The sequence below is a fragment of the Pogona vitticeps genome, chromosome 2 (genome assembly GCF_051106095.1).
Source record: "Pogona vitticeps strain Pit_001003342236 chromosome 2, PviZW2.1, whole genome shotgun sequence".
Lineage (NCBI taxonomy): Eukaryota > Metazoa > Chordata > Lepidosauria > Squamata > Agamidae > Pogona > Pogona vitticeps.
This window is the reverse complement of record NC_135784.1, coordinates 61482170-61505416: the sequence shown is the minus strand read 5'-3', so window position 1 is coordinate 61505416 and position 23247 is coordinate 61482170. Positions and strand designations below refer to the sequence as shown.

Sequence of the window (23247 nt, the reverse complement as noted above, 5' to 3'; positions counted from 1 at the left end):
CACCCTCAAGTACTCAGTTGAGGGGGTTTCTGAAGCATAGGGTAGCTTTCCAATTCCAGGGATTCCTGGATGAGCAGATTATCTGTATCCATTTTACTCTTACTTTTGATCCTGGAGACAGCTTTTGTCATCTTGGCGGACAATCTATGCCAGGATCTGGACAGTGGGAGTGTGTCACTGTAGGTTTTGTTGAACCTCTTATCAGCTTTGAATACCGTTGACCGTGGTATCCATCTAGTTTTTCTCTCTGGGATGGGATTTGGAAGCCTTCCTGGCCTTCCTGGAAGGACAGGTTCAGAAGGTGGTGCTGGATGATTTGTGTTCAGTGCCCCCAGTCTTTCAGGTCTATGCTCTGCCCCCCCCCCCTTTAACATACATATGAAACTGCTGGGAAAGGTGGTCTTCGAGTTCAGAGATTAAGTGCCACCCGATACGCGAATGACCACAGTTCTGTTTCTCTTTTCCATCTAGTTACAAGTAGGGTGTTTCAATTCTAAACCAGTGTTTATAGTCGGTAATGGGCTGGATGAGGGTAAACAACAAGCTTAATTCAAATAAGATAGAGGTGCTCCAGGTCAATTGAAAGGCAGCTCAGAGAATTGGAATTCAACTTGTGCTGGCTGAGGCTACGTTCTCCACTGAAAACTCAGGCTTGCAGTTTAGGCATGCTTGAGAGTCTTCTCTGAGCTTGGATGCCCAGGTCTCAGCAGGGGCAGGAGTGCGTTTGTGAAGCTAAAACTAAGTATGCCAGCTATGCCTTTTCTTCAGATGTCTGCTCTGGCCATGTGGACACATGCTTTAGTTCCATCCTATTTAGATGACTGTCATGGGCTGGCTTTGGAAATGGTTTAGAAACTTCAGTGAGAACGGGGTGTTGAAGCTAGATTCTTGACTAGGGCTAATTAGCAGAGAATAGAAATTCCTTGTTACAACAGTCACTGGTCATGGTCCATCTCCAGAGTGCTGGATTTGACCTATCAAACAACTTGGGGCCCAGCCTGTCGAAGGGTCCGTTATCTCCCCATATGAGCCTCCCTACATTTTAAGGTCATTTTTAACTTTTAAAAAGATTTTGTCTAATACCTGTTAACGATGACTATGCTTAATTGTTTTTAATAATATGATTTATCATATTGTTACTTGTTATAGTACTTACGGTTTTAAATCCTTGCAAGCTATTGGTGGTCCCGTTACTGAGAGTATGGCAGAGTAAAAAGGAAATAAACACAGGAGGCTGCCATCTCTTGATTGATAACATGTTTGGACTGGCACCAGTTTCCAGCTTATCAGGCAAAGGGCTTCCCCGTTATTCGCTGTGCGGCAGCCTTCCAACTAGAGATACCAGGACTGAACTGTGTGCATGCAAAGGCGTGGAGCTCTGTTGTATCCTAAACAAGTTGTTGCAGGTATTTTCTCAGATAATGACCACATCAGATGCTAGCTATAGGATCTGCATAAAGAGTATCTGAATACAGTATATATGTTTTGAAACAAAATGGTCTCTTGTTTTGGAAGTGAAAATACAATGTAAATATAGTCTTGGTTTCTAGCAAGCGACTGATCAAATGCATGTATATTTAATTTTTTGACAAGCTTCCAGAAGAGTGCAGGATTTTGGGAGGGTGGGGAATCCTGTGATTAAATTATGTTCTTTGGAGTAGTGATTGAAATTCTGATTTAAATCAAGTCCACCCTACTAAAGAGTAAGGTTTTCTTGGGGCACAGATACCCCAGAAATTGAATATAAAAATGTTCTGTGCTTCTGCTTTTTATTAATATCACCAAAACGTTAAAGAGTTGATTTTTTAAGGTTAACAACACCAATTGGCACAGACAGATTGGGTACATGAGCCTGTATGGTGCGCATGTCTGAGCCAGGTAGCATTTGCATAATGAAGTGCTTTGCTGCATGCACAGTTGGCAGCTCAGACTCTATTGACTGCTCCATTGCAAAGCTGCACAGGCTGAACTGAACAGGAATACATTAAGTCTGTGCTGAACTGCATGTTGCTGAGAGGAGACGCAGTCTCCTAATTACTTCCACCAGGTCAGCTGAGCCCCCAAAGACTCAACCTAAAGTCCATCTCACCACATGAATTGGTCAGGTTCTTTACTGACTGGTAACTGTTGAGGAGACAGAGTATAATATTTTGCTTTCTCTAAATTGGCTTTTTGGTTGAGTGTTTTTGGCCTGTTTTTCCCAGTTGAACTGCCTCCATCCATACCATTTCCACACCACCTGCTAAGATTCATATTCTGAAGAAGGGGACTTGTACAAGATAGCTCACATTAAAATATAGCAGTTAGTCTGTAAGGTGCCATCACATTTTTGTCTTTGTTTATTATTATTATTTTTAGTTAGTTAGTTAGTTAGTTTGTTCTGGCTTAAGAGCCACAGTGTTTCCCTGAATAGATGACAACTGAAAATTTAATACACTTAGAACAAAGTCTATAATTCAATATTTAACATATGTTGAAGTAATTGGGTTCTTGTGTACTAAAGACTGGGGAATATGATTATTTCTCTGATTCTTCACGTCAGATGTTTATAATGTAGCAGCACTCTTGTGTATCCCTCATCTCTGTAATGAAAAAAGACATTTGCCTTCAACACAGAAACAGTTGCTGGAAGGTGGGTAGTCAAATTATTATTACTGTAAAAATCACAAAGATTTTTTATGATTTTGGCTAACACTTATGGGCTAATGCTTCCTTGGACATACACTTTTGTGGACTAAATCCCACTTCATTAGTGTCAAGACCTATATTTGCTATAGTTGCTTTTCTGGCGGATGCTCCTGATTCAGTCCTGCCGTTTATGAACAAAACAGAGCTATATTTATTTATTTAAAATATTGTTACCTGTCTTTCTCCTTAAAAAGGTGGCTTACATAATTAACAGACCATATTTAAAGCTAAAAACAGTAAGCATACAAATACCACAAAGAATTGAACAAATACCACACCAAAAAAAAGACAGAAGTTACATCAAAAATACATTCAAAGCAGCAAGGCACAGCAATCCATTAAAAAAGCCCACTCAGGCAGCCAGTCACTCAGAGAAAGCTTGCCTGAAGACAAAGGTCTTTGTCTGCTTGTGGAAGGACAGCAAAGATGGGGCCAGCCGGGCCTCCACTGGGAGGAAGTTCCAAAGTCTGGGAGCATCAAGAGAGAAAGTCTCCACCAAACATACCTATGAAAGTGGTGGGACTGAGAGAAGGGCCTCTCCTGATGATCTTAACATCCAAGCAGGGAGATGTGGTCTTTGAGATACTGTAGCTTGGACACAAGCCACTTAGGGATTTATAGGTTAGAACTAGCACTTTGAATTATGGTGGGACCAAGAGAAAGGCCTCTCCTGAGATCTTAACACCTGAGCAGGCTCATAGAGGGAGATGTGGTTCTTGAGATAGCTTGGACCCAAGCCATTTTGGGCTTTATAGGTTAGGATCAGCACTTTGAATTCTGTCTGGGAATGGATTGGCAACCAGTGGAGCTGCTGTTATTGGGAGGTTTTGTGATCCCTGTAACCAGCACCAGTTAGAGATCTGGTTGCAGCATGGAGGTGAACAATTGGAGCCCATATCTATAGCCATTACTTCTCTTGCTGTCCATGTTTGGGAGAGGGAGTCTACGTCTCTGCTTTTTATAGAGACAGTCATTCTGATCCTTTACACATTACATAAGTCAAAACATGTCCTGTGCTCATAGAACTCACTAAATTTTTTTTAAAGATGCTTTCAGAAGAGAGAAACTATAGATGAGGGATACACAAATGGAGAGATAACACAAATAATATTACAGCGGAGGAAAACTGTATTTCTTCATTATGGTCTCCGTGCCTAGTTTTTATATTTCCAAAACATTATTATGTCCAAGCATCTAAATAATTCTGCTTTGATACACAAAAGCTTGTGAAAAATTAATACTGTTTAGTCTTAAAGGTGCAACAGTACTTCCGGTTTCTCATGGGTTAGTCCTTCGCGTGCACACTGCGTCTCAAAGTCTTCTAGAGCAAAAGGATTTTGGTGGGAGGCCTGCCCAGCTGACCATCCTTTCAGTTCTCCTTTGGCTCTTGACAACTTGACTCTGATACAGTCTTGTTGGCTTTGACCCTTAAAGCATTGGAATGTTATGATTTAGGGCCAGGTAGTACAGATCATCGTGGGTAGGGCGACTGTCATGTTCTGCCTCAATAAACAGTGCCGCTTGCTTTCAGTCTCTACCTAACCCTAGCAATCTGGTACTGCTACCTCTTCTGAGCCATCCACATGCTAGCAGATACCTTCTAGGCAAGCACAATGAAACAGGAGAAGTGTTCAGCTTCTCCACCACCATGTCTTGTGAGTAGCAACTCCTTTCTACAGTGGCTCAGCAGCTTTTTCAGCAGTGGGGACATCCCTCTGCCAACTTCTTTACCTCCCCAGTCAACACCTATTTTTGCAGCTGGGGCCCCCTCCCAGAAGTGGCCTGTAATAGATGTATTCTTGTACTCCTCGCATAGCTCACTCTTCTATGTGTTTCCTCACATATCTGGTCAGAATGCAGGATGACTGCATACACTGCATTCTCATGCCCCTACGGTTGCCGCTCTCTCAACTCCCCGTAGACTCCCGTTTCCTTGTCCCCCAAGTGAGGACCTTCCTCATAGGTGTTTGCCATCACCACCCCCATACTTGAACCTTAACCTATCTAGGCTTCATGGTCGCCCTTTCAGACTTATGGTGATCTGTGATCTCTGGCTTTTCTCCCCAAGGGTTGCTTTCCTTGCGGTGATCACAGCAGCCTTCTAGGCTGGAAAACTTTTGGCCTTACACTACGACACTCCCTTTCTGGACTCCCACGAGGAGAAAGGTGCCCTCCAATGAGACACACACTGTCTCCCCCAAAATAGTTTCCCACTTAAATATGGGACAGGACATAATTCCAAGCACCAGCTATCCATGCCCCACCTCCACGTAAGTGGTTGCCCTCTTCAGAGATGTCAGGAGAGCAATTGCTTCCTACCTTCGAAAGACCAAACCTTGCCAACAGGAAGTATGCCTCTTCATTGTTTTTAGTGGTCCCCAAAAAGCCTCACACATTTCCACCCGAAGAATCTCCAAACGGGTCAACGGCTACCATCTGCATAGCCTCTGCCCTTGCCTCTGCCCTTTATCTAACTGGAATGTGCACTCAGTCCACAAGGGCAGTTGCTTGTTTCACAGCTTGGATATACTGGTCCCCATAAGCCATTTGATGCGCTGGCTACAGGGTCCTACCCATTGTTTTTCATCCAACAGTACTGCCTTGCTGTCCAGGCTCTCCACAGCGCAGTATTTGGAGCAACATTATTGTCTTTAGCACTCTGGTGATGTGTCAAATTAGAAAGAAAGATCCCAGGGTATATATGGATCTTATGAAGCCTAGGGTGACCACGTGGAATGCATTATGAGGCCTAAAGTGGGAAGAAGAGAAGGAAATTGGCTCAGAGGTTATGGAATATGTGTATGAAACTGTGACATTTGTCAAGTTCTGTTTACGCAAGGACTGGAGGTGGTGAACCAGTCCCATGGGCAATCTCATCTCCGAATCATTGACGACCTCAGTAACTCCAGTGTGACATTAGGGGCACAGTGCTAAAAGGATAAGCCTGCCACTAGGGAATACTCCAGGTTCCTTGCTGTGGTCCTAAGATATATGTTTCTTTTGGTGCCATCCTTTGGCTGAGAGTATAAAGATAGATGCTGGTCACTTTGCTTAAACTCACTGATTCTTCTGACAGGAGCCTAGAATACAGTGTTTATGGCCATATCCAGATGTTTGTAAATCCAGTGTCTGTTGGACATTACAAGCTTTGTCAAAAAGTCAAGAAATAAAATATCATATTAGTGTGCAAGATACTTCTGGAAATGTTCATGCTGCTGTGTCTTCTTTTTCTTACAGTTGTTTATCCTGTGTAAATGGATCTTTCCCTTGCCACTGGTGTAAATATCGTCACATTTGTACTCACAATGCAGCTGACTGTTCCTTCCTAGAAGGACGTGTCAACATGTCTGAGGTAAGCAATCAGCTCTGACTTAAATTATTCCATTTTCTTGATTTTTATTTTTCTCCTCCTGTCTTCTGTGCAATGCCCCATGCATTAAAAGCAAAACACCCTTTTACCATTTTATAAAGACTTAATTCAGTGGTCAGGAAGTAATTCAGTGTACCATCCACTCAGCACTAGATAATCAGTGTTCAGAGTTCTCTTCTGGACATCATTGTGTTGGAAAAGAGAAAAGGGCCCAAGAGACAGCCACAATGATGAGAGATAATGTAGAAGACACATTACCTTGTAGAAATCTGAATGGCCTTAAGATATTTAGCTGATGAATGGTGGTCAGATAAAAAGGCATTGGTAGGGAGGATGCTGGCAGGTTTGAAATTTTTAAGGATAGTGCAGAAGGGAGAGAACAAGCAGATGTTCTTCATTTTTGCTGATAAGGTGAAAAAGAACAGCATCTATACACAGGAGGGGAAGTTTTGGTTCATTTATGAGAAATGTTTACTGCTGTTCCATTAGATGTTTTGATTCCAAGTGCATTTATGGAAACAACCCTTACAGCTTTTGATGGAATTTACTGCTAAGTACAAGGATACTTCCCAAAGCTTGCCCTAATCTGAGTAAGTGATTCAAGCAAGCATGGTACTTCTTCGATTATATGTTTCTGTGTGTGGTGGGATGCTGTGGCTGACAATGAAGTGAAACCTGCTTCTACTTATTTACTCTTTTGTTACCCTGGTATACAGTCAATGTCCAGGCCATTAGAAGTGAAACCTCCAGGCCAGAAAGTCAGTTACCAAGAGCTTGCTATTACATGTGCAGGATCTTTCCTTCCTTCCTTTCCCTGTCTCATTCTTACCATTTCTGTCCTCAGGCAAGGCATTAACCCTTTTCCTGCTGCATTTCCTGAGAGTTCCTCCCATAAACCAGAGTTTAGATTGTTCGGTTGGCTTCTAATCTACTTTACCAGGGAGGCACCTAGAGAAATCACCACAGTATTTTGTACAACACCAAGTGTCCTTAAAGATGAGTTTACTGTGCTGGCTGTGTGGAAATGGAAAAGATCAATTTCTTCACATTTTGATATATTTTATAAAATGCAAATTTCTTGTCCAGCTGCAAATGTGAATTGTCTTGGTGAGTTGAATGATCCTAAATCCACCTGCCCTGCAGAAAGGAAACACCTTGAAACTGTTTCTGAAACTAATCCCTATAATCATTTTAAGCATTTGCTACTTAGGTGCAAGCTTTCACAGAGGCATGGAAAGAGTTTGGCTTTTACAATACAAGGGAATAAAATAATGCTAAAATGATGTAATAGAATGGATAGTGAACTTGGAATAATCAAAGAGTTCACTTCAATACCTTTGTCATTGTCGTGAGTTTCTTTCATACTGTAATGTGACCCCCTCCCAATGAAAGACTCATATTTTCAGTTAGCTTGTATATTCTCTCGAAGATCGCACATTTGAATATTCCATCTATAACAGCAGTTCTAGCTGTTCTGTCGTTACCAGATGCCTATTGTGCTCCTGAAAGCTGAGCAAGTAATGAAGGGTTCTACTTAAAACAGGGATTGTCAGCTCTGTACATTGTTGCATGTAACTTTGAGTTGAAAATAGGTCTCTAGTAATAAAGCGTCAGTTGATGTGGTGCTTACTTTTGCAGCCTCTTTTAAATTCTAGTGTTTAGCCTTGCAAAGAATGAAGTTGCAATTTTAAAAGGAGGCAGAGTTCTAACATATACACAGGAACTTTCTTTTATCACAAGCTTTATCCAACATTTATAATGAGAGTGAAATCTCTGTGAATTCAGGGGCAAGCTGCAGCACCGGTTTATCACTGTTTTAAACACTAGCCACGTTTACACATATTGCCAAACCTGAAATCCTTGCTTAGTAAAACATAATGTAGATGAGCAATGTGCCGATGTGCAGGCAGACCAGCTGCATCTACATTGCTTCTCCCTTCATGCAGGCAGCTAAGCAAAACAGAAAGGTAATGCTTTGCATTATCGTCTAAACATGGGAGTACAGATTATTGCACCAAAGAAGCCAGGATTACAAATCATATTTAAAACAAAGTTAGTTATTGATAACATTGTTGTTCATGACAGATATTGCAACTAATTTAGATGACTTACATTATTTTAGAGTAGGGTTTCCAGCCTTCTTCAGTTTTGTGACAGCTAGATGGATTAGTTTCCCCAAAAGGGTCTTACATTAATTTTTGCTCCAAAAAATGCACTAGGGCTTATTTTCAGGGGATTTTTTTTTCATGTACAACAATTTACATTTATTCAAATACAGTCATGTCATCTTCTGGTTGCTGCGCAATGGTGGAGGGTGGAGTTTCACTTAACTGGGGCTTTTTTGGGGTTATATTACGAGCATCCTGAAAAATCATACTAGGGCTTATTTTCAGGTTAGGGCTTATTTTGGGGAAAACTGTAACAACTGTCATCTTCCATGTAATCCACCATGTGTGAAGGCATGAGATGAGGGAAAGCTAAATGAAGCTATTCTGTATCTTTTTCTTCCAAAATAAAGGCTACGTGTGAAATGGTGCACAGATGGGTGATGTCAAGGCATGCAATTCTCATATCTAGAGATATAGCAGGACTCCTACTAGTTATTTATGCAAGTGTTAAGTTTGGTGTCATAAATCACAGCAGCAAATTGTCATTGGCTAGCAAGTGGGCACTTGCCTTCCTTGTCACATGCCAGGTCACATGACTGGTGTGTGACAAGCAATACAAGCAGCAATTCCTTAACTAGCACTAATTTGCCATTGAGATTCACACCATTGTATTTCTGGCAGTGTTAAATAACCAATATGATTCTGGCCAATGCTTCAAAGCCATCTGTGTTACTGAGAACTATTACACCTAGATTAGAGTTGGAGAACCTTTGGGCTGCCAATTATTTTGCATTTCACCTTTCAAAAGTAACAGCCAGGATGGCCAGTGGTCAAGGAATCTGAGAGTTGTAAACCAATATGCCTGAAGGACCAAAGTTTCCTGGCTCCTGACCTAGAAGATAGAGAAAAGATTATGTGCTAATAGAAGATCCAGTGACAGGTCATCAGAAGCTTAAAATCAGCAACCAGAGTTTTAGCAAGATGACCTTTCAAGTGGGAACAACACATGGTTTGAGTAGAGGGGACACGGTTTGATCCCACCCCCCAAATGCCATCTTTTGGGTCTGAGAGCTCCACTTGTCTCAGGCCACCAGTGCTTACTTACAAGCTACCTTCTACCGGTAGTTCCAGAGACAATTGTGTGCTGTCTCTGAGAAATGAGATTAATGAAGTTATTTTGGTCTGTTATTGTGGTTTCTGCCTTTTTAAATTATTACTTTGTCCTGCAAGAAAGGCAGCAGGTGCTATTTCCATACCGTTCACTGGCTGTTTGTTTTTTTTGTGAAGAAAACCACCTCTGAGTCTTAAGACGCAATGGCAAATTAAGAGCACATTCCCATAGCTACTAATTCGCTGGCAAACAGCTAAGTGTACTGCAAGCCATATGTGGGAAAGAGTGAAATTCAGATCTGTCTTGTCATGTCCACAGAGGTCTCGTTGTCAGATCTGTAAGGCCTAAGAGCCTTCTCTGCCTTTTCAGAAAGCGCTTTGGCCAAACCATAAACAGGGATGTGATATGTTAAGAGGTATTTGATATTCAGTACGGTCAGCAAGATGTAGAAGAACCTGTGTGAAAAGGACGCTGTAGGGTCAGAAGACATCCTGTAATGCCTCAATGCATCTTTTAGTCTTAAAGGGACAAGGATTTTGCTGCCTTTTGCTTCGTCTTTGCTGTAGCTCCAGTTGAGAAGAAGGCAGCAGAGGCTAATGAGCTGTACCTTAAGGGGTGGAGATTGGGCTGGGCTGGGTTGGCAAGACCTATGCTTGAAAGAGGAGGAGGAGGAGGAGGAAAAAGAAAGTGGGGACACTATGGCTCAGACTTGTCGCCCCCTGTGGACTCTGATGGGAGGAGGAATGAGAAGAGACTGCAGAAGAACCGATTGATGGAGGTCCAGAACTCATGGACTGGACAATAGTATTGTTCCGGCCTCTAAAGAGCAAAGATGCAGTGGAGGCAAACTTCTTTTCAGTCCAACAACTCTGATGACCTTCTGGAGACCGATATCACCTTCTGGAGCACCCAAGCCCCACTCCCACCCAGAGGAAGTTCTGGTGGCAGAAGAAATGCTTCCGGCAGAGCTGCCAAAGGCAGGACAAGCTCAGGGGACGTGGAAGAGTCCAACAGCATAGCATTACTGGCTCCCTTTAAAGGGTATAAGCTGACTGGGGTCAGGGTGGAAAACTAGATCTCAGCCATGGAGTGTAGACTGTACTGATCCAGTGGTGGGAACTCAGGCCTGGGTGAGGACTGGAAGCACAAAGGGGGTAGTGGAGCTAACTAACTCCCCTGCAGGCTTGTCAGGACTGGGAGAACCAGATGCCCAACCATATTTTGTATCCTGCTCCTACCTTAATAAAAACCAAGTGGCAAGGAGACTCTCCCGGCCACCCCCACTCTGGTCAGAAAGACTAATATCTCCCCTCCACTTTTGGTCTCACTGGAGTTTTTCTCCTTGAAGAACGAAGTCTGTTTGTTCAACTGAAATGTATCCCTCCTTTGCCCGGCTTGTCTCAGTTTTCTCTTTGTGCCCAGATGTACTCAGGCTTAACTCTTCGGGCTTTCTTTTTGTGGGCTGTTTCGTTTCTTGGACAATTCTGCACAGAGCTGTGCTGTCTCCAGCCTGCCTTGGCGAGGTCTACAATACTGTGGCCAGCCTGACAGTCTCTGTGTTGCATTTGATGGATCCCATTCTAATATCTAGCTGTGAGTGCTGGCGTAGGCGAGCTGCCCCCAGCTATATTTTTCACTTCCCCCCTCCCTGTGTCATTTCCCCACTGTGACTCCTGTCTTGCAGCCACTCCAGGCTGACAAGTGTCGGCTCCACATTTGAAGAGGTCAAGCTTCCGGCAACGAACAATTAATTCCCCCTTTCCCCTCTGCTCGGCCCTTTATCATCTCCTGGAGTCGGGGCCCCTCCGGGAAAGAACCACGGGAGATTGGCAGTTATTCATCCAGCACCCACCACCAGCAGCATGATTGCTTTTGCAAGGGCTGCTTATGAGAGAGGAAGGGGAATTTATTTTATTTATTGTGGCTCAGAGGCTCTCAACTATTTCTAATGGCGGAAGCTGCTGATTTTTAGTTGTGATCCTGATCCCGTGAAAATGGAAAGAAACGGATGAGCAAGATAAAAGAGGCGTTAGGGCCTATGGAATTTTGCTGCATCTGCTTGTTGTATCTGCCCGTGTGCTTCCTAAGAGCATCTGTAGCAGCTTTGCTCAAGTATAACCCAGCTTGGCAGGTTATTACCTAGCTTGTATCTTGTACTGTGATCACATAGAAAAAGCTGCTGTGTGACCCATGCATAGAAAAACCAGCAGCATGTAGCAAGTTCTGCTGCCACAGGAAGTGTTTGTAGGAAACAGCATTTGAGTGAGGATCCCATCATGGCCAGCTTGTGGAGATGGCTGGCACTTTGCTGTAATGGATCTGTAATTCAGTGAGATGCCCAAATGTGACCTCTTATAAAGATTTTTATATTGGTTGTTCTGGGTTCATGAAAGCCTTCGCGAATATATTTCTATATTGCTCCAAGTTTTCCTTCTCTGAGCCTTTTGTCTTCAGAGAGAGAAGGGAGGATAAGTTGGTATGTTTGATTCCACTGTCTCATGTGGAATCTTCAGAATCCATTGTATCCTGCTGGCAGTGAATATTGCATCTCGCCCAATTTGGGAGGAGTGGCTGTTTACATTAATTCCCAGTTTCAGACCATATTTGCCTGATGCAGAGTTCTGAAGAATTTGCAAGTCCTTCTTCGTGGTCTCTGTGGATGAACACTAATGGGTTAAGTCACATGCAGAAACCTTTATTGGCATTACAGGGTACAGGGAGTACACAGGATAGTTACATTCCAAGGGGTTAAGTCTGTGCCTGCGAAGAGGTCTCCGGAGTATTCTAGAGCTAAAAGTTCGCTAGGACTGCCCTGCCCTTCCCCTGCAGCCCACGTGGTCCGCTGGTCCTTGCAGTGACCTCAACTCCTTTTTGCAGCTGGAGTGATCTCTTCTCTAGTGCTGCGCTCCGGTTAGATAGGTTCTTTCTAAAAGAGAGTTAGATAGTTAATTGCTATTTCTTCGTCGCTGATCATCTCCTTAATCGTTTGTACTATTTGATTCTTTATTGCATCGTAATTATTTTCCCTCCTTCCCTCCCTATTCACTTGTTTCTTTTCCCCCGCCGTTTTATAGCCCCAATGTGTCCTTTCAAAAAGTGTACCTCTTGCACAAACAAAATTCCGATTTCTGACGGAGGCCTCTCTGTTCTGTCTTGGGGAACCTCGTCAGCCATCCACTTGCCCCACCTGTAAAAACTTCACAAAACAGACCTTAAAACTCTGTCAACAAAGACTCAGATCATTCCTCTGGGATCAATCCCTTCATCTTCCAGCTAAAATTAGAAGTTCTCAGACTCCAAAATTACCAGCTCCCTCTGCCCTCAGTTCACCGCTTCAATCGCCAAAGAAATCCAAACGCTCCAAATCTAAATCATCTGGTTCTACCACCCATTCCACGCCGACTTCCGAACCTATCAGGAAGTCCGCTGCAACCAAGCCGAAGAAGTCAAAAAAGCCGACTGCAGCTGACCAACTGTCGGTACAGACCTCATCGATGCAGAGTCACCCCACCATCGAGGTTCATACCGTCAGGGAGTCTATTCCACTGACTTTGGAACAGCCACCTGCTGGCTAGATTACCATCCTGGGCAGATACCTCGGCTGAGATACCTGCGTTGCAGTCTTTCGCCATTTCAAGCCCCAAGTATTTGGCTGTCTCTCTTTCGGAGTGCGAATCTGGATCACTGCCTCTGGCTGATCCAGTTACCATCAAGAAGAAGGGGATAAAACCATACTGAGCGTACTGGCCGATCCGATACCGTCACTTACCAGCCTCTGCATAATTTGGGGCTGCAGGTATCTTCAGGCTCGAGGGTTCATACTCATCGGCCCAAGCATGTTACCTTGTTTGAGTCTCCGGAATTCTTCGGTATGCCGCCGAAACCGTACCGTTATCAGCCCACTTTTTAGGTTGGATAGTTCAGTGGTTTAGATATTTGATTGTGGAGCCAGAGGTTGGGGGTCTGATTCCCCATCATGCCTTGAGCTAGCCTATATGGCCTTGGGCAAGTTATATCATCCCAGGATTCCCCCAGAAGCAGGGAATGGTAAACCATTTCTGAATACTCTCTACCTAGAACACCCTGAGAAGGATCACTGTAAGTCAGAATTCACTTGACAGCACATGATCACCAGCAACAAGTTCAGTTTTAAGTTGAGAACACAGACTTAGTAGATGTTTGTACAAGAAGAAGGAAACCTGAAATATAATGGAAATATAGGACATTCAGTGTTGTGTTATGGAATCATAGAAGCATAGAAAAATGAAGTTGGAAGGGACCTACAAGGCCATCAAGTCCAACACCCTCCTCAATGCAGGAATACAATCAAAGCATATCTGCCAGGTGAGTATCCAAGTTTTTCTTGAATGCCTCCAGTGTTGGAGCGCTCACCAACTCCCGAGGTAACTGGCTCCACTGTCATACCGCTCTAACAGTTAGGAGGTTTTTCCTGATATTCAAGCGAAATCTGGCTTCCTTTAACTTGAGCCCATTGTTGAGTGCCCTGCCGTCTGGGATGATCAAGAACAGATCTTGCCCCTTCTCTGTATGACAGACTTTCATATATTTGAAAACTGCTATCATATCATCCCTCAGCCTTCTTTTCTCAAGGCTAAATATGCCCAGTTCTTTCAGCCTTTAATCACAAGACTTGGTTTCCAGCCCCCTGATCATCCTTGTTGCCTTTCTCTGAACCTGTTCCAATTTGTTAGCATTCTTCTTGAAGTGTGGTGTCCAGAACTGGACACAATACTTAAGGCGAAGCCTAACCAGTGCTGAATAGAGGGGGACTAGCACCTTGTGGAATTTGGAAACTGTACGTCTATGAATACAGCCTAAAATAGCATTAACCATTTTTGTAGCCACATCACACTGTTGGCTCTTATTTAGCTTGTGATCTACGGCAATTCCAGAATCCTTCTTGCTCAGTTTTGCTGAGTCAGGTATCCCCCATCTTGTAACTGTGCAATTGGTTTCTTTTTTCCGAGGTGCAGGACTTTGAACTTATCCCTGTTGAATTTCATTCTGTTGCTTTCTGTGTTCAATCCTATCAAAGTCATTTTGAATTTTGTTTCTGTCTTCTAGGTGGTCCCAAACCTTTTCCCAAATGCGGACTGGTTGGGGGGGCAGGGTCCATGCATGTGGGGGCATGGCTGGACATGCTTAGTGAGAGTTGTCAGTTGGTGGCTGAAGAAGCTGAAGTTTTTAATGGCATGATAGTAAATATCACCTGTAGCTCAGGCTGGTTTTAGAAACTGCAGGGTTCAGAGTTGTTAGCCTTCTGCTTAGTAGTTGTATGAGACTTGGAAAGGCTCATCTGAAACTGTTAAGTGATTGGAAAATTACTTCAGCGGACCCTGATCCTAGGGGGAAGCAGGATGGACAAAACACCACTGGGCATGTGGCCAAAATTAAAGGGAAAACTAAGGCAACAAGAACCACACACACACAAACACACACATAAACTGGACTTGTTCTTGTTGGCTGGATGGAACAAAAAGGCCTGAGTTTTCACCCCACCACTTGTTTCCATGTGGCTTCCAAAGTAAAGTGGTTAAAGTGGGAGTACTGGATGTGTAAAGGATGCTGACACTTCCTTTCTCAGTAGCTGATGTTTCTAGTTTCAGGTGGATTGAGGCCAGAGAAGTATCCCATCTCCAGCACTGAATTCTTGTCTTTTCATACCTGTAGGAATAATCATTAACGCTATTTTAGGCAAGCCTTGATCTGGCTAAATTACTAGTTTCTTTGCCTTTTGGGTCGGCCACAGGATTGTAATGGAAAATCCCTGCAGGGATGTGCCCACAAAGGTTCTTAACCATTTCTTTGCTTCTTGAGCTCACCTTTTGACTTTGAAATAACCCATCAGTTAGGTTCCCTTTGCTAACAATGGGGCAGTATCTGAAAGGGAGAATTAGAAAACCCCATCCTGTGACCTTGTTAAGGGCCCTGCCCTGCCATTTGTTGCTTGCAGAACAGCACATTGGATGCACTCAGTAGAAGAGCAGGAGTTTGTGTAAGTAACATGGAAGAGGGCTTCTCTTCCTTTTGGACACCAGGGGACTTGTTTGTAGCATAGTTCTATTTACCTGGGAACCGTTGAAAGGGAACTTTGAAAAAGTAACTAGTAATTAGTACAGTTATAGGTTCAAGGTACAAAACAGACTTAGTTGCTGATGCAGCTAATTGTATTTTAAAAGATTACTTGTTAATTTTCTATTCATTCTCCAAAGAAAATTATTATTTTTTATTTACCGTACTTATTTATATTCTGCCTTTCTTCCAGTGCAAGGACTCAAGGCAGCTTACAACAATTAAAGGGTGCATATGTTTAAAATTACAGTAAATTAAAATATCAATATTTAAAGTATAGTTCAACTTATAACAGTGTTAAAACATCACGGGTTAAAACATTTTTTAAAAAAATATAGAAACACATGATAAAAAAATAATACACTGCATCCCCCATTAGAAACTTCAATCCTGCTTGGTCATTCACAGATCTAAAGCCGGTTTTCACCTGTTGGAGGAAGTACTATAAGGAGGTGGCCAAGATAGTCTTTGGATGGGAATTCCATAGACTTAGAATTGCCACCGAATATCCTCTCTGTTGAATCTTCACCAGTTGTGCCTGTGATGGTGGCAGGACCGAGAGAAGACACTCCCTGAAAGATCTCAGAAACTAGGTGTTATTTTATGGGGAGATACACTGGGCCCAAGCTGTATAGGGCTTTATAGGTCATCATCACCACCTCTTTGAATTGGATTTGGAAACAGACTGGCAGCCAGTAAAGTTATTATTAACAGGGGAGTCACATGATCCCTGTGGCTGGCTCTGGTCGGCAATTTGGCTGCAGCATTTTGAAGCAGCTGAAGTTTCAGAACCATCTTCAAAGACGGGTAGAATTTTTTTCTTTTGACCTAAAATGAACTTAGGTTAAAAAAAAAGGGCAGGAAAGTTTTTTTTTTTCCATTCGTAAGTCGAGGCTCCATTCACAAGTCAAAGCAACATTTTGCAAACGGAGTCGTTCGTAACTCGAAATGTTTGTAAGTGGAGACGTTCGTAAGTCGAGGCTCCACTGTATTGGAGAGCAGAGCTGCAGTTACGTCACGGAGGTTGTTCAGTTTCCACCTCACCCCCACCCATATCTTGCTGCTTTGGGGTGTCGCAGAAGCTGCTAAGTTTGAAGTATGACTGAGCTGCCAGGTTTTTGTCCCTTCTATACATGGAAGCTTGTGAGGGGAGGGTTGTTCTTTGACACAGCAAAACATTTTTGATTCAACCTGCTGATTATGGACTAGTAAGAGGAAGTGTTGTTGGGCATTAATTAACAGTGAGAAAGAGGTAGGAGAGCTGGAGAGGAAGATGATGACAACAATAGATAAATATCTGGGCAAACCTTAGGAAATGTATTTTCAAGGAGCTTCTCTGACTATTTCTGATTTCTAAAGAAACCTTTTCATCATCCCCTGTATTCACAACATACCTAGTTTGCTTTCACTTATTAGATATATTTTACTTTTTCCTTGTTTCTTTTACAAAGGCTTGTCTATTCAGTGCACACACAGAGAACAGATGAGATTTTTCCCTCGGCACTGATGTTCTTCAAAATGGGGAACGTGGCAGGGGGAGCACACAAGATAGACGTTTTACGGTATATCTCTGCAGTCCTAAAAGTTATCAACCTGCTTTGTCAAACTGCATGCAGGCATTATCAGCTTCCGCAACTCTTCCTCAAGTTGAACAAGTTGTGATGTTAAAGAAGAAATGCACTGGAAAATATGTAGATCTGACTAGGGAGATGACAGGCATGTGGAATCTGGGTAAGGGGGTGTTGTTATTAATCCTTACAGTTGGCAGATATGAATGAGGGAACAGCTGGGGAAAGCCTAGCCCACAGCAGAGCCTTTTTTTCCTCTCTGCATATTTTCCAGCCCAGCATCAGGACTGCTGAGCCATGAGACTCCTTAGAAAAGAGTGTTGGAGCACCAGGTGCTTCCTGTTTTTTAACAGAGCAGAATTTTTGCAGGATGAGGTATCGCGCCCTGTAGATGCCAAACATGTGATGTAGTAGCACTGAGTGATCTCTGGCTCAAAAAAACAGTAAGCAAAATATGTGTATGTTTTAAGAAAGAGGGCATTGGCTCATGCACTATATTGGTTAAGCTGTCGTGGCTGTGTGTTTACACTGCATGTGGTTGTACCGTCTCTGCATGTGGTTTGCCCAGATCATCCCAAAATGAGTTGTCTGATTCTCAAGGAGAGCAAAGAGTTAATCATGGGTGACCTCTTCTATACCTGAGTGAATGGAGCTTCTTGAAACATAACGGGGACACTTGGCTCCCTATGACTTTAGAAACCAAGGAGGGACAGGGCAGAGGGAGAAGAACAAAGTTCAAACCAAGTTGTTTTCTTTATTTGAAGGCCTCTATTTATTAACTTAAGGGATGTCGTAGTGCTGCGGGTTAAACCGCAGAAGCCTCTGTACTGTAAGGTCTGTAGATCTTCAGCTGTAAGATCAATCCAAGTAACAGAGTGAGCACCCGTCGCTTGTCCCAGCTCCCGCCAACCTAGCGGTTCAAAAGCATGCAAATGCAAGTAGATAAATAGGGACCATCTCAGTGGGAAGGTAACAGCGTTCTGCGTCTAGTCGCGCAGGCCATGTGACCACAGAAGATTGTCTTCAGACAAACGCTGGCTCTATGGCTTGGAAACGGATGAGCACCGCCCCCTAGAGTCGAACACGGCTGGACAAAAATTGTCAAGGGGAACCTTTACCTTTTCCTATTTATCAACTCAATGAAGGAAAAAGGTATTATTGAAGCATTAATGGGCCCATAAAATGCTTTGAGATACACACTTTTTATATGGTTGAAAAAAGTTCCTAAAAATGGAAAGATAAATCCCTTGCTACTGCCCGTCATCTCGTTTACCACAAACTCCATTTGTCATAGTCGTTTAGTCATGTCCGATTCTTCGTGACCCCATGGACCAGAGCACGCCAGGCCCTCCTGTCTTCCACTGCCTCCCGGAGTTGGGTCAAATTCATGTTGGTAGCTTTGGAGACACTGTCCAACCATCTCGTCCTCTGTCGTCCCCTTCTCCTCTTGCCTTCACACTTTCCCAACATCGGGGTCTTTTCCAGGGAGTCTTCTCTTCTCGTGAGATGGCCAAAGTATTGGAGCCTCAGCTTCAGGATCTGTCCTTCCAGTGAGCACTGAGGGTTGAGAGTTGACTCCATTACTGTGAATCAAACATAGTCTGTTGAAAAGGGATAATAGAATATCAGTTGAAGGCATCTGCACCTTCGCAACCACATAATCTCACTCTTCAAAACATGTTGTTCTTCCCTTCCCTATTATTTAAAGCAGGCATGTCTTTGCCCCCAGGCCCAGGTTGGCTGACCTGGGAATTGCATCAGGTTATTGTTGCCAAAGTGGTGCCCTTCAGGGAAGCAGGGCTGTTTTCTTGCCTGGTCCTGTTTATTTTTGTTCTCCCTGCACTCTCTTGTGTTCTGCAGCCTGGCTTTTGGGATGTCAAGTGGTCCCCTGAGAGCAACTCGAGCGTTTGCAAAGGATGGTGCAGAGAGTTTGTATGCCTGCTTTGCCCAAGTGCTGAACAGCCACTCTGAAGGAGACTGCAGAGGTTATACCGTGGCTCAGGTGCTAGCTGAGTTCTCAACTTGGTCAGCAATAAGCCCAGACTCTGTCAGATGCCGCTGCAGCCTTTCCATCATGCATGCCCCTTTGCCTCCAGGGGTGGGTCTGATGCAGTGACTGGCTGCCAGGGATGAGTGCTGATTTTGCCACAGAAGTGCATGGGAAATTCCAGTGAGCGTCATTCAGGAGAGCCAGGTGGTGCTTTGAGAGATTCTGTGTGATTGATAATTGTTTCATGCGAGTTCTGAAGGTGATCTCTTGACCCTAGGACAGACCTGGATTTCTGCTGACAAAACCAGAACTAGAGAGCTAGCATTTGGCTTTCAAGGTTTCACGTGCCATTTTGTTCTCTGCAGCTCAGCCTCATAGAGATTTTGAATCAGAGAGGCCCTGGCCCTGTTCACTTTTCTCTGAAGTGATAACAGTTGAGCTTGTTCATAGTTCATATCATTGTTTAAAGATGAGATGTGCTAGTGGTGAAATCAGCTGAAACATGCCTTCCCTGTGGCGTGTTTATTGCAGTGGCTTTGTCAGCGCAGAGAAGATGCAGGAAGGCTCTTGCTATCTCTTAAGCACTATATTGACTGCGTTTTCTGTTGAGAGTTGCCTGCCTACTCCTTCCCCTTGAAACACCAGGGTATTGCCCACGGGATTACTGTTCTTTATATCCTGGGGAGAGGGACTAGGAGAGGAGAGAGACCCCAGCCAGACTACTGACAAGGAGACCATATACCATATTATTAGGTTAAACACTATTCATGTAACATTTATTGCTTTCATTCATGAGACAACAAAAGATAAAGGTCTTTTTCATACTTTGCATGCGCACATACTCTCACACACAAAACTGTTCCCTGATGGTTTATCAGTCCTTCAGGAAGAGCAATGGGAGCAACATTGCAGCGCTGTTCGAAGCCCACAGTCTCTTCCTGGGTTATCCTTCTTATAAGCATCTTCTTTGTGGGACCCTGATTTCCAGGGCAGGTACTGTCTGTTGCCATGCTTCTGGGTGGGCATAGGCAAGCAGGGGGCAGACCCTGATGTCCTGGGCAGAAACAGTCTGTTGCCCTACAGTCTGTTGGAATGCTTCTGTCACGTGTACAGTTTGCTTCCTTTACCTCAGTCCCTATTCCAGCCAGCCTTCTTCCCTTTTCGTCTCTGAACAAGCAAGTCCACATTTAGAATGCTCTTTCCACGTCTGCGGTTTTTTACTGATAGAGAAACTTTAGCTCTTGCAACTCTTTGCAGATTTGTATCAGGCTCACCATCCCATCTTCTCTTGTGTTTTCTCCATCTTCGTTTCAGGCCTGGGGTGCTGGTCTTTCATGAACCCACACATTCTGTCACTCATAACAAGGGCAGGATCGTGTTTGATACAAAAAGATCCTTTTCCCAGTCTGCAGGGTTAGCACCTGCAAGAGAATTGTCAGCCTGCATTGCTTTTCTATGATGTCTCTGTGTTCCTCTCCCTGTGCCGTGAGCAAGTTGGCTGAGAACTTCAGCTGTACTAATAAGAAAATCTGGGCATATGCACATATGTGACTCTTACCAGCTGTGCAACATCTGCTGTATGTTCTGTGTTTACACCAACTGTTACTCCTGTTTAACAAATGCACTTTGAATAAAAATGCATGGGGAGGAAGAGGAGGAGGAGGGGTGCCATAGCTCCTGCATTGTTTATTCACATGAATGTTTCAATGTTAAGGTGTATTTCTGTATTTCTGGCGTATCCCTCTCCCCTACAGAGAAGACACCTCTTTGGAGTATATGATGCACAAACATCATTGGTCTGTCTAGTCCAGTGACTGCCCCTGGAGAGTCAAGGATGAGAGTGACAGTGTTGCATTTGCTGTTCCTCAGATATGCTTGAATAATACGCAGTAGAAGAAAGCCATGTCATAGTAAATAATGCCTTCAGTATCTAAGAGTGTTTGCTTATGTCCATGTACACAGGGCACATTTTCTTTCATGGACGGTAGGGATTCTTCACTGCCTACAGATAGGGAAGTTCAGAGTCTGTGCATTATGATGTCCTGACAAAGGGCTTACTGAGGCAGGAGTAATTAGGTGTTTACTCGTTGTAAGTGTGGAGACTGGTGCATTAGGGCTAATGGGGAGGTTCTCACTTCAGGCTCATGCTATCCCCAGCCAGGTCACTCCTGCTTGCCTGCCTTTATTGAAGTGGAAAATCAGGAACCCCACCTGTGTTCCCATCATGCTTTGCGCGAGGGACAAGGAAGAAGGAAAACGATGTAGTGAATGTGATTGAATAACTCACCCACCCACCCAACTTTGAAACTAGCTGCAAATGGAAGCAGCAGGAAGTTGAAACATTTGTCAATCTAGAAATAATGTTCTTTTTGTGCTCCTCTGCTGAGCTGGGAAGAGAAAGAATGTGATGAGGTGGGTGGGTATGTGGGCAAATGCCCGCCTGTTAGAACATATCTGTGCTTTTTTGTGGCTCTGCCTGTCCCTAAGGCTACTTCCATCTTTGATTGCTATGCTTTCTGCTCCATTCACTTCAACTCTATACAAGCCAACAGCTCTCATGGTTTGGAATCAAGAGAGGACCTTGGTTCCTCCATGAGTTGACTGAGACATGAGACCCCTCTGTCAAAAAATGCAAGGGCGTGAGGATGCAGATATAGGAGAGCCATTTTAGAAGCATTAGAAGTTGATGGCAACATGCTGGAAAACTCCCATTAGCTAAGGTGCACTGATGGCAATGAGAAGCTTATGGTCACAGGATGTCCCACTGGAGATCAGCAGCTAGCAGGGTTCATTTAGTGATCAGCATGCTTTCTGAACACTCAGATTTCTCTCACACAACTTGTACATGAGAATTAAGTGTGCTGTAGCCTACATTAGGTCATGATTGTATTCCTAGGCTGCCTCAACAGGCTGTATTTGAAGAAGCTAATGATGGCTGCAAGTGCAGGTGTGTTCTCTCTGTTGCTTCTAATAATTCAAGGGTTGCTTTTCTTTCTCTCCTCTTCTCACAGGACTGCCCACAGATCCTTCCATCTACACAGATCTATATCCCTGTGGGTGTGGTGAAGCCGATCACTTTAACAGCCAAGAACTTGCCACAGCCCCAGTCTGGACAGCGCAATTATGAATGTATCTTCCACATCCCTGGTAGTGCCACCCGCGTCACAGCTTTGCGCTTTAACAGCACCAGCATCCAGTGCCAGAACACCTCGGTGAGTCCATTGTATAGAACTTTCCTCTGGAAAGACTGTTTTGGGCTAACATGGCCTGAGTGGTGTATTGGAGCCAGGGCTGGCAGGGCCACAAAGCTCTGGGACTTCTTATATAGCAGAGACTATGACAATATCTGCCACCTCTTTCTCTGAGCTTCACTGCAGTTCCAAGGAACAGTTTGTTGTCACAAACTGTCCAGTTCTAGTGCAAAGCATTTTGAGGGTAGTTTGGTCTTGAATGGGGAGTTAAGAGACAATAACTTGACAAAACATTTGCTTCTTATTTGTTGGCATGGGCTGATCCAGCAATCCTGTACTTTTCAACTGGCTTTCTTGATGGGAGAAAAGTTTTGCTGGCATGCTGGCAGTGCAGACGGTCATGATCAACACCTGCCATTTCAAATGTACCACTACAGCACAGGATATCAGAAGTTTTCTGTTTGCTAGTAGTGCACACAAGGCCTATGATGTGTGGACCACTGAGAGGAAATATCATGCCGTTTTATCAGAAAATAAGACTTTTTCTCTAGATCTGTTCTCCTGCTGAAAGGACAATCCTGGTCACCCTAGTTGTTTCTGGCTTTATTAAATAGCTGTAAATCTAGACAGGTTCATGTCGTACTGGGCAAAAGAATTAATCACTTGGAAAGAATCCTGATTCTTTTTCTGCATTTACGTTTATCCACTTTCCTATTTTTCTGTTTCTCTTTTCCTTCAGCCATGTGAAATTGTACTGTATAGGATCAACATCCCCTCCTGCTTCTGCTGCTCTGCCAAAGCTGTCCAGGGGGAACTCTGCTGTGTTTATGAGCATTTCCAAAGAATTTTGCTTATGAAAGCCAGAGGAACTGGCCAAAGCTTGAGCCAGCTTTGCTGGTGCCCCAGAGGAGCTCTGTTATCCTGCTCTCTACCCTGCCTGCACTTGGATGCCTCTAACTTTACAAATAGAATTTAGTTAATTCTTGTTTCTATCCAACATTGTGCATCTTCCCAAATGAGCACACGTGGATGATTGGACTTCTTCAAATGGCATTCCTGTTGTTTCTGCCTTGCCGATTTTGCCCAACTGATGGCACCCAGTCTCTTGATACCTTAGCGTGATTCCTT

General features: G+C 43.8%; 1 protein-coding gene across 8 annotated transcripts in view; it reads left to right on the top strand.

Annotated features, from left to right (window-relative positions):
• Nucleotides 1-23247, top strand: part of PLXNA1 (plexin A1) — a 389988-nt gene that overhangs the window by 228849 nt on the left and 137892 nt on the right. For all 8 annotated transcript variants that reach the window (XM_072989530.2, XM_020801318.3, XM_078385248.1 and 5 more), the window contains 2 exons: nt 5926-6040; nt 21940-22140. In XM_072989530.2, the coding sequence (XP_072845631.1) occupies nt 5926-6040; nt 21940-22140 (316 nt within the window). The remainder of the gene's footprint in view (nt 1-5925; nt 6041-21939; nt 22141-23247) is intronic.